At 55.9% G+C, this 13,144-nt stretch overlaps 1 protein-coding gene across 1 annotated transcript; it reads left to right on the top strand.

Annotated features, from left to right (window-relative positions):
• Positions 1-6,207: 6,207 nt before the first annotated feature.
• Positions 6,208-11,872, top strand: LOC119938760 (proline-rich protein 2-like). The gene is made up of 4 exons (XM_038758661.1): positions 6,208-6,257; positions 8,577-9,144; positions 11,043-11,132; positions 11,678-11,872. Exons 1-4 carry the CDS (start codon positions 6,208-6,210, stop codon positions 11,870-11,872), a joined length of 903 nt encoding a protein of 300 aa, XP_038614589.1.
• The last annotated feature ends 1,272 nt before the right edge of the window (positions 11,873-13,144 follow it).

Here is a 13,144-nt window from a genome sequence, read left to right as displayed (position 1 = left end):
TCACCAAAACCTGCCGGTCTCACCTCCGCAACATTGCCAAGATCCGCCCTTTCCTCTCCATCCAAACCGCTACCTTGCTGGTTCAATCTCATCCTATCCCGACTGGATTACTGCATCAGCCTCCTCTCTGATCTCCCATCCTCCTGTCTCTGCCCACTTCAGTCTGTACTTCACTCTTCTGCCCGGATTATCTTTGTGCAGAAACGCTCTGGGCATGTTACCCCCCCCTCCTCAAAAATCTCCAGTGGCTGCCTGTCAACCTACGAATCAAGCAAAAACTCCTCACTCTCGGCTTCAAGGCTCTCCATCCCCTCGCCCCCTCCTACCTCACCTCCCTTCTCTCCTTCTACAGCCCACCCCGCACCCTCCGCTCCTCTGCTGCTAACCTCCTTACTGTACCTCGTTCTCACCTGCCCCGCCATCGACCCCCGGCCCATGTCCTTCCCCTGGCCTGGAATGCCCTCCCTCCACACATCTGCCAAGCTAGCTCTCTTCCTCCATTCAAAGCCCTACTGAGAGCTCACCTCCTCCAGGAGGCCTTCCCACATTCAGCCCCCTTTCCCTGTCCTCCTCCCCATCCCCCCCAACTTCTTCCCCTCCCCACAGCACTTGTATATATATTTGTACAAATTTATTACTCTATTTATTTTACTTGTACATATTTACTATTTATTTTATTAATGATGTGTATATAGCTTTAATTCTATTTGTTCTGACGATTTTGATACCAGTCTACATGTTTTATTTTGTTGTCTGTCTCCCCCTTCTATACTGTGAGCCCGTTGTTGGGTAGGTACTGTCTTTATATGTTGCCGACTTGCACTTCCCAAGCGCTTAGTACAGTGCTCTGTACACAGTAAGCTGCTGGAGAAGCTGCTGTGGCTCAGTGGAAAGAGCCTGGGCTTTGGAGTCAGAGGTCATGGGTTCAAATCCCAGCTCTCCCAACTGTCAGCTGTGTGACTTTGGGCAAGTCACTTAACTTCTCTGTGCCTCAGTTCCCTCATCTGTAAAATGGGGATTAAAATTGTGAGCCCCTCGTGGGACAACCTGATCACCTTGTAACCTCCCCAGCGCTTAGAACAGTGCTTTGCACATAGTAAGCGCTTAACAAATACCAACATTTTTATTATTATTATTATTATTAGTAAGCGCTCAATAAATACGATTGAATGAATGAATGTAGACGACACCACCATTCTTCCTGTCTTGCAAACCTGAAACCTTGGCGTTATTCTTGACTTCTCTCTCTCATTCAACCCATATTCAAGCATCACTAAATCATGTAGGTCCCACTTTCACAACATCGCTAAAATCCGCTCTTTCCTCTCCATCCAAATGGCTACCACATTAATACAATTACTTATCCACTCTTGCCTTGATTACGGCATCAGCCTCCTCCTTGCTGACCACCGAGCTTCCTGTGTCTCCCCACTCCAGTTCATACTTCACTCTACTGCCCTGTTCATTTTTCTACAAAAATGTTAAGGTCATGTTTCCCCTCTCTTCAAGAAACTCCAGTGGTTGACCCTCCAACTCCGCATCAAACAAAAACTCCTCACCATTGGCTTTCAAGCAGTCAATCACCTTGCTCCCGCCTACCTCACCGTGCTACTCTCCTACTACAATCCAGCCCGCATATTCTGCTCCTCTAATGCACACCTTCTCAATGGATATACCTCGGTCTCGTCTATCACGCCGCCGACCCTTCGCCCACCTCCTCCCTCTGGCCTGGATCGCCCTTCCTCCTCAAATCCTCAAAGACAATGACTTTCTCCCCCACCCCCGCATCAAAGCCTTATTGAAGGCACATCTCCTCCAAGAGGCCTTCCATGACTAAACCTCCTTTCCTCTTCTCCCACTCCCCTCTGCATGGTCTTGACTTGCTCCCTTCATTTATCCCCCTTCCCAGCCCCACAGCACTTACGTATATATCTGTCATTTATTTATGCATACTAATGTCTCTCTTCCCCTCTAGACTGTATGCTTGATGTGGAGAGGGAATATGTATGTTTATTGTTACATTGTACTCTCCCAAGCTATTAGTACAGTGTGCTCTGCACACAGTAAGCCCTCAATAAATACAACTGAGTGAATGAATGAATGCCCAGCATTTCCAGGCCAGTCTAGGGGACATGGGCCAGCCTAGATCCGATCTCTGACCAGAGTAAGGTCACTGGGGGCTCCAGGATACCCATCCAGGGACCACAGGGTTTGGAGAACCTTTACGAGGCACTGTTGACACTTCTTCAGCTCGTGTTCCAGTCTGACCCCCAGCCCCCTTTCTAATAATAATAATAATGGTATTTGTTAAGCGTTTAACTATGTGCCAGGCCCTGTACTAAGCCGCCGGGCTCAAGCCAGCCTCTTCCCATCCAGTTTGGTTTCGCCGCTCCCGCCGTGAGTAGAGCTTGCCCTCTTGCTCTGTGGACCGCGGGGGACAGGCCGAGGTCGAGGGAAAGGACGGCGAGAGGGTTTGGGAAAGTGGGGACCGGAATCCTCAGACTCAGTAGGGATTTTTCCATTGGACTCACTTCTCCTGACTGCCTTCCTCCCGGCTCCTCGTGGCGTGCTGCTCCCTGCCCTCCCCGCCTCCTGCTGACAATCAGGCCGGAGAGAAAGGCCCCTCCACCTCCCGGCCGAAAGTCCGGTCAAGCAATTGGGTCCTGGACCCCCGCCCGGCCCGGGAGAGTCGCAGGGTGGTCTCCAGCCCCGCTTTTTCCTTTAGGCGCCGTCGCCCTCTGGTGGCTACATCCCGGAATCGCATCCCCGCGGCCGGACGCCTCTGCGTTGCCTCCACGTCAGCCTCCTAGGCCCGAGTGGTTCAGGACTCTCGTCTCCCTCAAACCACGGGAATCGTGCGCTGGTTGCCCTCCTGTATACTCAACCGAATCCCACATACCCCTGACTCTTCCCCAGTGACCCAACACGGACCATCCAACACCCCTGACTCTCCCCTGTCATTCGTTCATTCATTCAATCGTATTTATTGAGCGCTTACTGTGTGCAGAGCGCTGTACTAAGCGCTTGGAAAGTACAATTCGGCAACAGAATTCGGCAACTGTCCCTCCCTGACTCTCTTCCAGTGACCCAGCACGGACCATCCACCACCCCTTACTCTCCCCTCTCCATCCCTGACTCTCCCGCAGTGACCCAGTGTGGACCATCCAACACCCTGACCCTCCCCTCTCCATGCCTGACTCTCCCTCAGTGACCCGGCACAGATGCTCATCCCTGCGTTCGTCCGAACCCCGATGGACCTGCTGGTGTTTCCGGCTGCACGGCGCCCACTGAGGATGGACTCCCGTGCTCACCCCCAGCTGGGGGAAAAGGTGTTTTCTGCTGATGGTGTTGAGCCCTCCGCCCTCCAGCTCCCGCGGGGTCCCTCGCCCTGGTGTGGGGGGGAACTAGAGGAGCAGAGAGGCCCCCAGCCCCAGAACCGTTCAGGTCGGGGCTGCTCAGCTTCCGCCCGCACGGTCAGTGGGACGAGACCACGGATCGAGGTTTCCGGGTCCCCTAGCCCCAGCCCACTTCCCAACCCCCCGGGAAGAAGCTGGAATCGTGGCGGGAGAGGGGTGGGTGTGGGGCACCGGGGCTGCGGGCTGGGGGGCGGGTCGTTGACTCTGCGGCGGGGCTCCGGACGTCTTGTTGACTCTCAGTCTGAAATTAATTCAGCGTGGCTGAGGAAGGGGTCGCTGATTGGGGACAGAGAGAGTGTTGGGGATCAGAGGTAGAGGCGTGGGGGGGCGGTCAGCGGGAGGGGCCGGTCGGGGCCCAGAGTCTCCGGGAGGAAACGCCACAACTTCAGCAGGGTCTTTACAGTGAACATTTCGACAGGGCCGCTTTGAGAGTGAGGCTGGGTAGGAAGTCAGTGATTGAGAAAGTCAAATGAGTGGGCGGTTTTGGTTGGGAGCTGGTGGTGGTGGTGGTGGTGATGGTGGTGTGTGTGTGTGTGTGTGTGTGTGTGTGTGTGTGTGTGTGTGTGTGTGTGTGTGTGTGTGAGCTCGTAACCAACAAGGACCACCTGAAGCGAAGCAGCGTGGCTTAGTGGAAAGAGCGTGGGTTTTGGAGTCAGAGGTCGTGGGTTCTAATCCTGACCCGCCATTTATTCATTCATTCAGTCGTATTTATTGAGCGCTTTCTGTGTGCAGAGCACTGTACTAAGCGCTTGGAAAGTACAAATAGGCAACATATAGAGACGGTCCCTACCCAACAATGGGCTCACAGCCTTGTCCTTTAATCCTTGTCCTTATCAGCTGTGTGACTTTGGGGAAATCACTTCACTTCTCTGTGCCTCAGCTACATCATCTGTTAAGTGGGGATGAAGTCTGTGAGCCCCACGTGGGACAACCTGATAACCTTGTATCTATCTTAGCGCTTTGAAAAGTGCTAGGCACATAGTAAGCGTTTAATAAATATCATTATTATTATTATCATTATTATCTGAGACAGGACCCAGCGAGCCCTGTCCGGGGCCCTAATAATAATTGTGGTATTTTTAAGCTCTTACTATGTGCCAAACATCCATCTAAGCCATGGGGTAGATACTGCTTAATCCTATCAGACATCATAGTCCTTATTCCCCATGGAATTCACAGTCTAAGCGGGAGGGAAAACGGGATTGAATCCCCATTTTACAGGTGAGGAAGCTGAGACATAGAGAAGTGAGATGATGTGCCCAAGGTCCCACAGCAGGCAAGTGGCAGAAACGAGATTAGAACCCAGGTTCTCTGACTCGCAGGCCTGGGCTCTATGCACTATGCTCTTCTTCACGTTGGGGTTAAGGGACCTTAATTCTGCTCCTTAATCCTAGTCGTGATCCTTAAACCTGACCCGGACGTCCCTCAAATCCCGCCAGAGGGATCTGGAAAGATCGCTTAGAGAATTCTCTCTCACTCCTGAGGCGGGAGGCGGGAGGCCTGCGGAAGGGGTGAGTGGGAAAACAATTGTCGATGCATTCACTCACCGAAACGACCACCTTCCAGCAACTCCCCCCAGTCCGAACCCAGCCAAGGAGGGAAAACAGGGTCTGGGGGGTGCCTGAGGAGGAGCTTGGGTTCCCCTTCACCCCCAGCTCAAAGCTTTTGCCCACAATGTGGGCGTTCAGAAAGATCAACGGGAGATAGGCCAGGAGGGCAACCCCAAAGCCAGGGAACGTGGAGGCTGGTGTTTTGGGGGGCAGGGGACCTGGGGGCGGGGGGAGGCACCGACCACGGGGACTCAGCCCCTATTTGGAGAGCCACAGGCTGACAGGGGTCGAGGCCGAGCCCCAGGCTGGAGCAGCACAACTAGAGATGGGGCCCAGCGGGAGGGGAAGGGGTCCAGAGTCAATGAGCAGCCTTCAACGCCATTGGCATAAGGGGTCTTTATCCGAGCCTGGGCCGGGGGTATTGGGGGGGCAGGCGGGGAATGCGATCCGAGGCTGAGGCTGCCGCCGGGGAACACTAGAGCTGTGTCGGGCCGAAGGGGCCAGTACCCGCGGACAGAAATATCAACATGTTTTGCTGAAGGGAACGTCCCGGATTTGCCACTCCCCATGCCTTCCGCCCTCCGGCCCCCGCCCCACGGGCTCGCGGGGATTCTCCGGGCCCTGTTTCCTCCGTGGGGCGGGGCGCCGGAGACGAGACCTAGAGACACAGGGAGCGACCCAGGCCCAGAAAGCTGGATACAGAGACAGGCCGACAGAGACGGTCAACGAAAGACAGCGAGAGATGGGGAGAGTCGCAAAGCTCGCCAGAGGCCCCGAAACACAGAGAGGTGAACGCCTCCCCGCTCCCTGGGCCGGCGGCCGGCCCGATCGGTCTGTGGGCTGGGAGAGGCGGCCAGTCCATGCCCAGTGGCCCCGGGGGTCCAAGCAGCATCCCCTGCCGCCGGTCCTGTCGTTTGTTGTAGTCGTCCAAGAAGCAGCCCTCTGGGGCTGGAAGGGATCTTCCCAAGTTTTCCAGGCCCCCCCCGCCCCAGGCTACGCATCGTTCCTGAGTCCCTTTCAGCCAGGCGTCCAGCGACGCTCCCATCCCTTCAGGGGGTCACCTGCTTGGGGCCTTGACCAGCCGAGCCAGCAGACAGGAGGGCAGCCGCTGCACTGGGCTCTAGGGTCCAAGCAGAAGGAGTGCAAGCTCTGGCCTCTGACCTCGTGGGGCGCCCAGTCTAATGGGGTGGGGGGCGAGGTTGTGAGAGAGAAGAATAGAAATAAAAGAGATTCAATCCATTATGCCAACTGTGCGACCAGATGAATCCACGAGGGCCGAGGAGCTGAAGCGGTGACAATAACAAGAAGGTGGAGGCAATCCGGGAAAGTTTCCTGAAAGAGGTGGCTTTAGGAAGCAAGGAAGAGAGATAGGGATGTGGTTTGGCACATGAAATGGGAGAGGAGGATCCAGGCAGAGGAAGGCCGGAAGTGAGAAAGGATGGTGGAGAATGATGGCTAGTGAAGAGGGAGACTCTCCCAGCCAAACAGCACTTATGTACATAATTGTAATTTTATTTTATTTATTCGCATTGATTTCTGTCCCCCCCCTCTAGACTGTAAGCTCATTGTGGGTAGGGAATGTGGCTGTTTATTGTTGTAATGAACCCTTTCAAGTGCTTAGTACAGTGCCCTGCCACAGTAATCGCTCAATATGATTGATTGAATGAATGAATGAATGAAAGTGCTCAGTGCCTGGTTGGGTGGAGTCTCCTCCAGGGACCTTGGATGCAGCAAGAAGAGGGGCCTGAAGCTGGGGGATGGGGCTGGAGCTGGGGGCTGGAGCCTGGGGGAGAGAGCTGGAGGATGGGGGTGGTGAGGGCTGGGATTGGGACTGGGGTTATACGTGGGGCCAGGGCTGGGGGCCTGGGGCTGGGCCTAGGGCTGCGGCTGGGGTTGTAGCTAGGACTGGAGCTTTAGCTGGGGCTGGGGGCTGGGGGCTGGGGCCTGGGAGGAGCTGGGCTTGGAACTGCCACTCAGGGGTCCTGTACAGAGCAGAACTGGGGCTGGATAGTGCCCTTCCACCAGCGGATAGGGCGAACATGGAATTTCTGTTCCCCCACGTCCCTCCACACCAGGGTGAGGGGCCCCGCTGGAGCGGGAGGGCAACAGGTTCAGCACCGACAGCAGGGAACACTGGGAGTCAGCGTGGGAATCCATCTCCATGGGGCACCGTTCGCAGGGGTGGACCTGGGGACCAGCTTCCCTGCTGGGGCTTTAGCAGAGAGTCAGGGATGGAGAGGGGAGTGTCAGGGTGATGCCTGGTCTGTGCTGGGTCACTGGGAGAGAGTCAGAGATGGAGGGGAGAGTCGAGGTGGAGGATGGTCACTGCTAGGTCTCTGGGGGAGAGTCAGGGGTGGAGGGGAAAGTCCGAGTGGTGGATGTGACCCCGTTGTTGGTTAGGGATTCTCTCTGTTGCTGAATTGTACTTTCCAAGCGCTTAGTACAGTGCTCTGCACACAGTAAGTGCTCAATAAATACGACTGAATGAATGAATGGATGGTCTGTGCTGGGTCACTGGGAGAGAGTCGGGGATGGAAGGGAAAGTCAAGATCTGGGACCTATGGGCATTTGGCATTTGCCCCACCCTCAATCCCACATCACTTTATATACATATATTTAAACTATATATTACAAATTATTTACTTATATTGACATCTGTCTCTTCTTCTAGACGGCAAACTCATTATGAGTAGGGAATGTGTCTGCTAATTCAGTTGTGCTATCCCAAGCACTTTATAGTAAGGGCTCAATAAATATCATTGATTGATTGATGGAGGAGAGAGTCAGGGATGGTGGATAGTCCGTGCTGGGTCACTGGGGAAGAGTCAGAATGGCCTAGTGGTTAGAGTACGGACCTGGGAGTCAAAAGGTCATGAGTTCTAATTCCGGCTCTGTCACTTGTCTGCTGTGTGACCCCAAGGTCCAAGCAAGTCACTTCACTTCTCTGAGCCTCAGCGACCTCATCTGTAAAATGGGGATTGAGTCTGCGAGCCCCACGTGGCACAGGGACTGTGTCCAACCCGGTCTACAAGAAGCAGCGTGGCTCAGTGGAAAGAGCCCGGGCGTTGGAGTCAGAGGTCATGGGTTCAAATCCCGGCTCCGCCACTTGTCAGCTGTGTGACTTTGGGCAAGTCACTTAACTTCTCTGGGCCTCAGTTCCCTCATCTGGAAAATGGGGATGAAGACTGTGAGCCCCCCGTGGGACAACCTCATCACCTTGTAACCTCCCCAGCACTTAGAACAGTGCTTTGCACATAGTAAGTTCTTAATAAAAGCTATCATTATTATTATTATTATTACTTGTATCCACCCCAACGCTTAGTACAGTGCCTGGCATATAGTTAAGGGCTTAACAAATACCATAATTATTACTATTATTAGTCAGGGAAGGAGAGGGGGAGTCAGGAGTGTCGGATTGTCCCCGAAAAAAGGAGGGACGCAGTGAGTCCCCCGGCCGCGCGCGCGGGTTTCCGGAGAAGCTTCTTCGCCCGAAGTGCAGCCGGGCAGCAACGGCGCTGGGGCGGAGAAAGCCCACCTTCTCAGCCCCGCCCCAGCCCCACCCCATTCCCCACTCCGGCCCCTGTCCGGCCCCTGTCCGGCCTCTGCCCAGCCCCTGCCCGGCCCCTGCCCGGCCCCCGCCCGCGGCGGCCGCAGAGAACATTCCGTGGTCACTTCAGCACGCAGACCTGGCGCGGCCCCGACCCTCCCAGCCGCGATCAGGGAAATCAGGAATGTCCTGCCCTAATGAAAAGCCGGTTCATAGCGGTGGCGGCGGCGGCGGCGGCGGCGTGGGGGGGCCCGGCTCCCCCCGAGCAGCGCCTCCCTCCTCCGCCTCCGGGCCGGACAGGACAGAGCCGCGCTTGTGCCTCCTGCCCGCCCGCTCCGGCCCGCCGCGTCCCCTGAGCCCGGTACATCCGCAGCCGGGGCCGGCCCGGCCGCACGGCCCCGCGGGCCCGGAGGGTCAAGGAGGGGCTGGATGCTCTGCTGGCTCGGAGGACCGGCCCTCCGTGCTCTTCGGCCAGACGGACCTGCCGGCGGGGGCTCGCAGCCCCGGCACCCTCCTCTCCTCCCCGCCCCGCCCCAGCGCCCTCACAGTGACAACGGAGCGCGGGGGTCAGTCAGGGAGCCCTCCAGGAGCCGGGATGGGCCGGGACCCCCAGTCCTTGGATAAATGGACGGTCGGGGGCCAGGCTCAGGGGCCGGGGTCAGGGACCAGGGCCAGGGGCCAGGGGCAGGGTCGGAGGGTGGAGGATTCAGAGGGACAGGGACAGGGGGCTGGTTCGGGGGGGAGATCGGGGCAAGGGTCAGAGGGCATGGTCAGAGGATAGGGTCAGAAGACAGTGTCAGGGGGCAGGGATGGGGGCGGGGCCAGAGGACAGAGGCAGAATAATAATAATAATAATGATGGCATTTATTAAGCGCTTACTATGTGCAAAGCACTGTTCTAAGCGCTGGGGAGGTTAGAAGGTGATCAGGTTGTCCCACGGGGAGCTCACAACCTTAATCCCCATTTTACAGTTGAGGTAACTGAGGCCCAGCGAAGTGAAGTGACTTGCCCAAAGTCACACAGCTGACAATGGGCAGAGACGGGATTCGAACCCATGAACTCTGACTCCAAAGCCCGGGCTCTTTCCACTGAGCCACGCTGCTTCCCACTGTTTCAGGTGGTAGGGTCAGAGGACAGAGTCAGAGGATAGGATCCGGGGCAGGGTTAGGGGACAGAATCAGGAAGACAGGATCAGGAGCACAGGGTCACAGAGCTAGGGTCAGTGCAGGCAGCGGACTTGGCAGGGAGATTTTGTGGGAATGAGGAAGGAAGGGACGCAGTAAATGCTCAAACCTGCCCATCCCCAGCCCCCTAGGATCCGAGGGAACCCGGCCCCCAATCCTGGATCAGACCAGGATGGCCCTAGGCTTCCTCTTCTGGCTTCCACCCAGGGGAATGACCAGCCCTCCAGGACAGATAGGGTCTACTCTTCCTAGGGACCCGGAGGTGGGGGGCCAGGGGCTTGGGGTAGTTCCAGCCCTAATGCCTGGGACCATCGGGAAATTACTCCTCATTGCCAACCGGTCTCTCCAGAGGCAATCTAAACCCACTTCCCGTGGCCTGATCCTCAGTGGTCCTGAGGCTGCTGCTGTGGACCTGCCCATAGATGTCCTGTACAGCCCCTGTCGAGGGAGGGACTTAACCCTGGCCTCAATCAATTGTATTTATTGAGCACTTAAATTGTGCAGTGCACTCTCCCCCTCTAGACTGTAATCTCACTGTGGGTAGGAAATGTGTCTGTTTATTGTTTTAATGTACTCTCCCAAGAGCTCAGTACAGTACTCTGTACACGGTAAGCGCTCAGTAAATACGATTGACTAACTATATGAAACGTTCAGGAGAGTACAGTACAACAGAGTTGGTAGCCACATTCCCTGGCCACAATGAGTTTACAGTCTAGAGGGCGACACAGACAATAGCATAAATAAATCAATAATTATGGATATGTACAGAAATGCTGTGGGGCTGAGAGGGTGAATAAAAGCAAGACTAAGTGTAAAGGTGACACAGAAAGGATTGGGAGAAGAGGTAATGAGAGTTTAAGTCTAGGAAGGCCTCTTGGAGAAGATATGCTTTTAATAAGGCTTTGAAGATGGGAAGAGTGATAGTCTATTGGATATGAAGGGGGAGGGTGGAACTTCCAGGCCAGAGGTAGGGCAGGGGCGAGCGGTCCGTGGCAAGGTAGATGAGATTGAGGTACAGTGAGTAGGTTGGCATTAGAAGAGCAAAGTGTGCTGCCTGGGTTGGACTAAGAAATCAGGGAAATTGGGGAAGCCTCCTCCTCCCCACCTTCTCTCCTCTGGGCTGGACACCTCCAGTTCCTTTCCTCTTTCTCCCATTGTGAAGTTCAGGAAGACCGAGGGGAAACTGGTCCCACACTGGGCTGGAGATGTAGGGGCAGAGCTGGGCTAGAATCCATCTCCCTGCCCTCTAACCCTGGCCTCCTGCCCCAGTCCCCTGCCCTCTAACTCATCCCTCCCCCAGGACACCGCCCCTTAACCTGACCCCACCTCCCAGCCCCATCTTTAGGCCCAGAAGTTCAGGACCCCTTTAGAGAGCCTACAAGGCTCCAACCAAGGACTCTGTCTCTGGCAGCAGCACCAGGACACCTGGAACCGGGTGTTGGTTGCCCTTCTAGAATGCCCTGCCTCTCTTTCTCCACTAGCCACACTCCTTCCCAACACCACCAACACACACCTTCTTCTCTTCCTTCCCCCCCGCACCCTCCGGGAAGCTTGCCTGGGTGGACCTCAACTGCTTGCAGTCACTCCAACCCCCTCAGCGCTGGTGTCAAACAGAAAGGCATTAATCTGAGGGAGCCCCTCTCTTGGGTCAGTCCCACAGCTGGACCAGCCTAGTGTTCTGGGAGGAGCCATGCCCAGAGAACCTCTGATATCCAGGGAGCTTGGAAGAGTGGTGTCCAGAGAGCCCCTGAACCCTAAGGAACCAGGAGGAGTAGTGCCCAGGGAGCCCCTGATACCCAGGAAACTGGGAGAAGCAGTGCCCAGGGAGCCCCTGACTTCTAGGGAGCAGCAGCAGTAATAACTGAGGAGTGAGGGGACCAGAGTGAGGGGTCAAAGGGCACATGGCAAACCCAGCCAATCATGTCAAGGGTAACACACTCAGGGGGCCCAGGCCACCCTCACTTTGACACCGGCCCCAAGCCCCGACCCCTGCCTGGGGGCAACCATCCAGGAGTGGCTGCTAGAGCAGCCGTCGATGAGTTAATCACTGCCAGCCCTGGCTGGGGGAGCCCGAGGCTGAGCACACCCCTGGCAAGGCCCCGCAGCTCTCCACACTGGCTGTCTCACCAGCAGGGGCCTCCAGCCAACCGGCACCTTATCCCTATCGCCTCATAAATTTCCAAGTCCACAGGGGCTGGGCTTGGGCTAGGGCCACCGGGCCCGCTGGGGGCCGCCGGGACCGCCAGGGCCTGAATCTCCCTCTGCCTCTGCAGCTGGCTGGGCAGAGGCCAGTGGAGACGGCTGGGTGAGGTCAGCTGGGCCAGCTGGACTGGGCCAGGTGAGTGGTGGAGCTGAGTTAGCCAAGGAGTGTTGGCCACGTGGGCTAGCCAGGTTGTGGGGTGGAGGTGGCTGGGCCAACTGGAACTGAGCCAGGTGGACTGGGCCAGGTGGGGGTAGCTGGGTCAGATGGGTTTTGGACAGGTGAGCTGGGTCAGACAAGGGAGAGAGGCAGGCTGGGCTAGATAGAAGAGCCCTAAAGGTCAGGGTCTTTGGATTCTTTGGATTGAGGAGCAGCATGGCATAGTGGATAGAGCATGGGCCTGGGAGTCGGAAGGTCATGGGTTCTAATCCAGGCTCTGCCACTGGTCTGCTGTGACCTTGGGCAAGTCATTTCACTTTTCTGGGCCTCAGTTACCTCATCTGTAAAATGGGGATTGAGAATGTGAGCCCTATGTCGGTTACAGACCCAATTTACTTGTGTCCACCCCAGCGGTTAGTACAGTGCCTGGCACACAGTAAGCACTTAGTAAATACCATAATAATAATAATAATAATTATTATTATTATTCTTTCCCTGTACTTAGTAAAGTGCTCTATACACAGGCAGCACTTAATAAATACTGTCACTACTACTACTGGGCCAGGCCCAGAGAATCAATCTCCCCAAGAAAAGCAGTGGGGATAAGGAGTGTGGGCTAGAACTGGGGGCTGCCTACCCCTCACCCACAACTTTTCCCTGGGACATCGCAACATCCCACGCCTACTCCTACCGTCTACCTCTCTAACCAGTCACCATTTTGTCCGCCCTCCTCCCAGTTAGGCCGTGAGCTCCTCCGGAGCAGAGACTGTGCCTGGGATCTCTTCCGCTGGGCCTCAAGCCCGGACACAAGCCTCAGGCCTCTGAGTCCTGTAGATGCCTGATACGTGCAGAGCTCCATACCGTGCACCTACTTTGTGCAGAGCATTGTACTGGACACTTACTGGGTAAAGGGGCTGAACTGGATGCCCATTAGATGTAAAACTCTGTACTGGGCACCTGGTAAAAGCAGAGCTCCAAACCAAGCCCTTACTGTGTGTAAAAGTGTACTGAGCGCCTACTGCAGACTTGACCTGGGTGCAGTGGGCAGCCAAGGAGGCAGGGGATGGGGTGGGCTACCCCGGTGCGCA

This window comes from Tachyglossus aculeatus, chromosome 16, assembly GCF_015852505.1.
Source record: "Tachyglossus aculeatus isolate mTacAcu1 chromosome 16, mTacAcu1.pri, whole genome shotgun sequence".
Classification (NCBI taxonomy): Eukaryota; Metazoa; Chordata; class Mammalia; order Monotremata; family Tachyglossidae; genus Tachyglossus; species Tachyglossus aculeatus.
The sequence above is the reverse complement of the archived record's forward strand: the minus strand, read 5'-3'. Positions and strand labels throughout refer to the sequence as shown.

Coding starts and splice junctions, on each gene's coding strand:
- LOC119938760 (XM_038758661.1), top strand. CDS start 6,208: ATGCCAACTGTGCGACCAGATGAATCCACGAGGGCCGAGGAGCTGAAG. Junction 9,145..11,042: donor AGTCCTTGGATAAATGGACG/GTCGGGGGCCAG, acceptor CCCCATCTTTAG/GCCCAGAAGTTCAGGACCCC. Junction 11,133..11,677: donor ACCAGGACACCTGGAACCGG/GTGTTGGTTGCC, acceptor ACCGGCCCCAAG/CCCCGACCCCTGCCTGGGGG.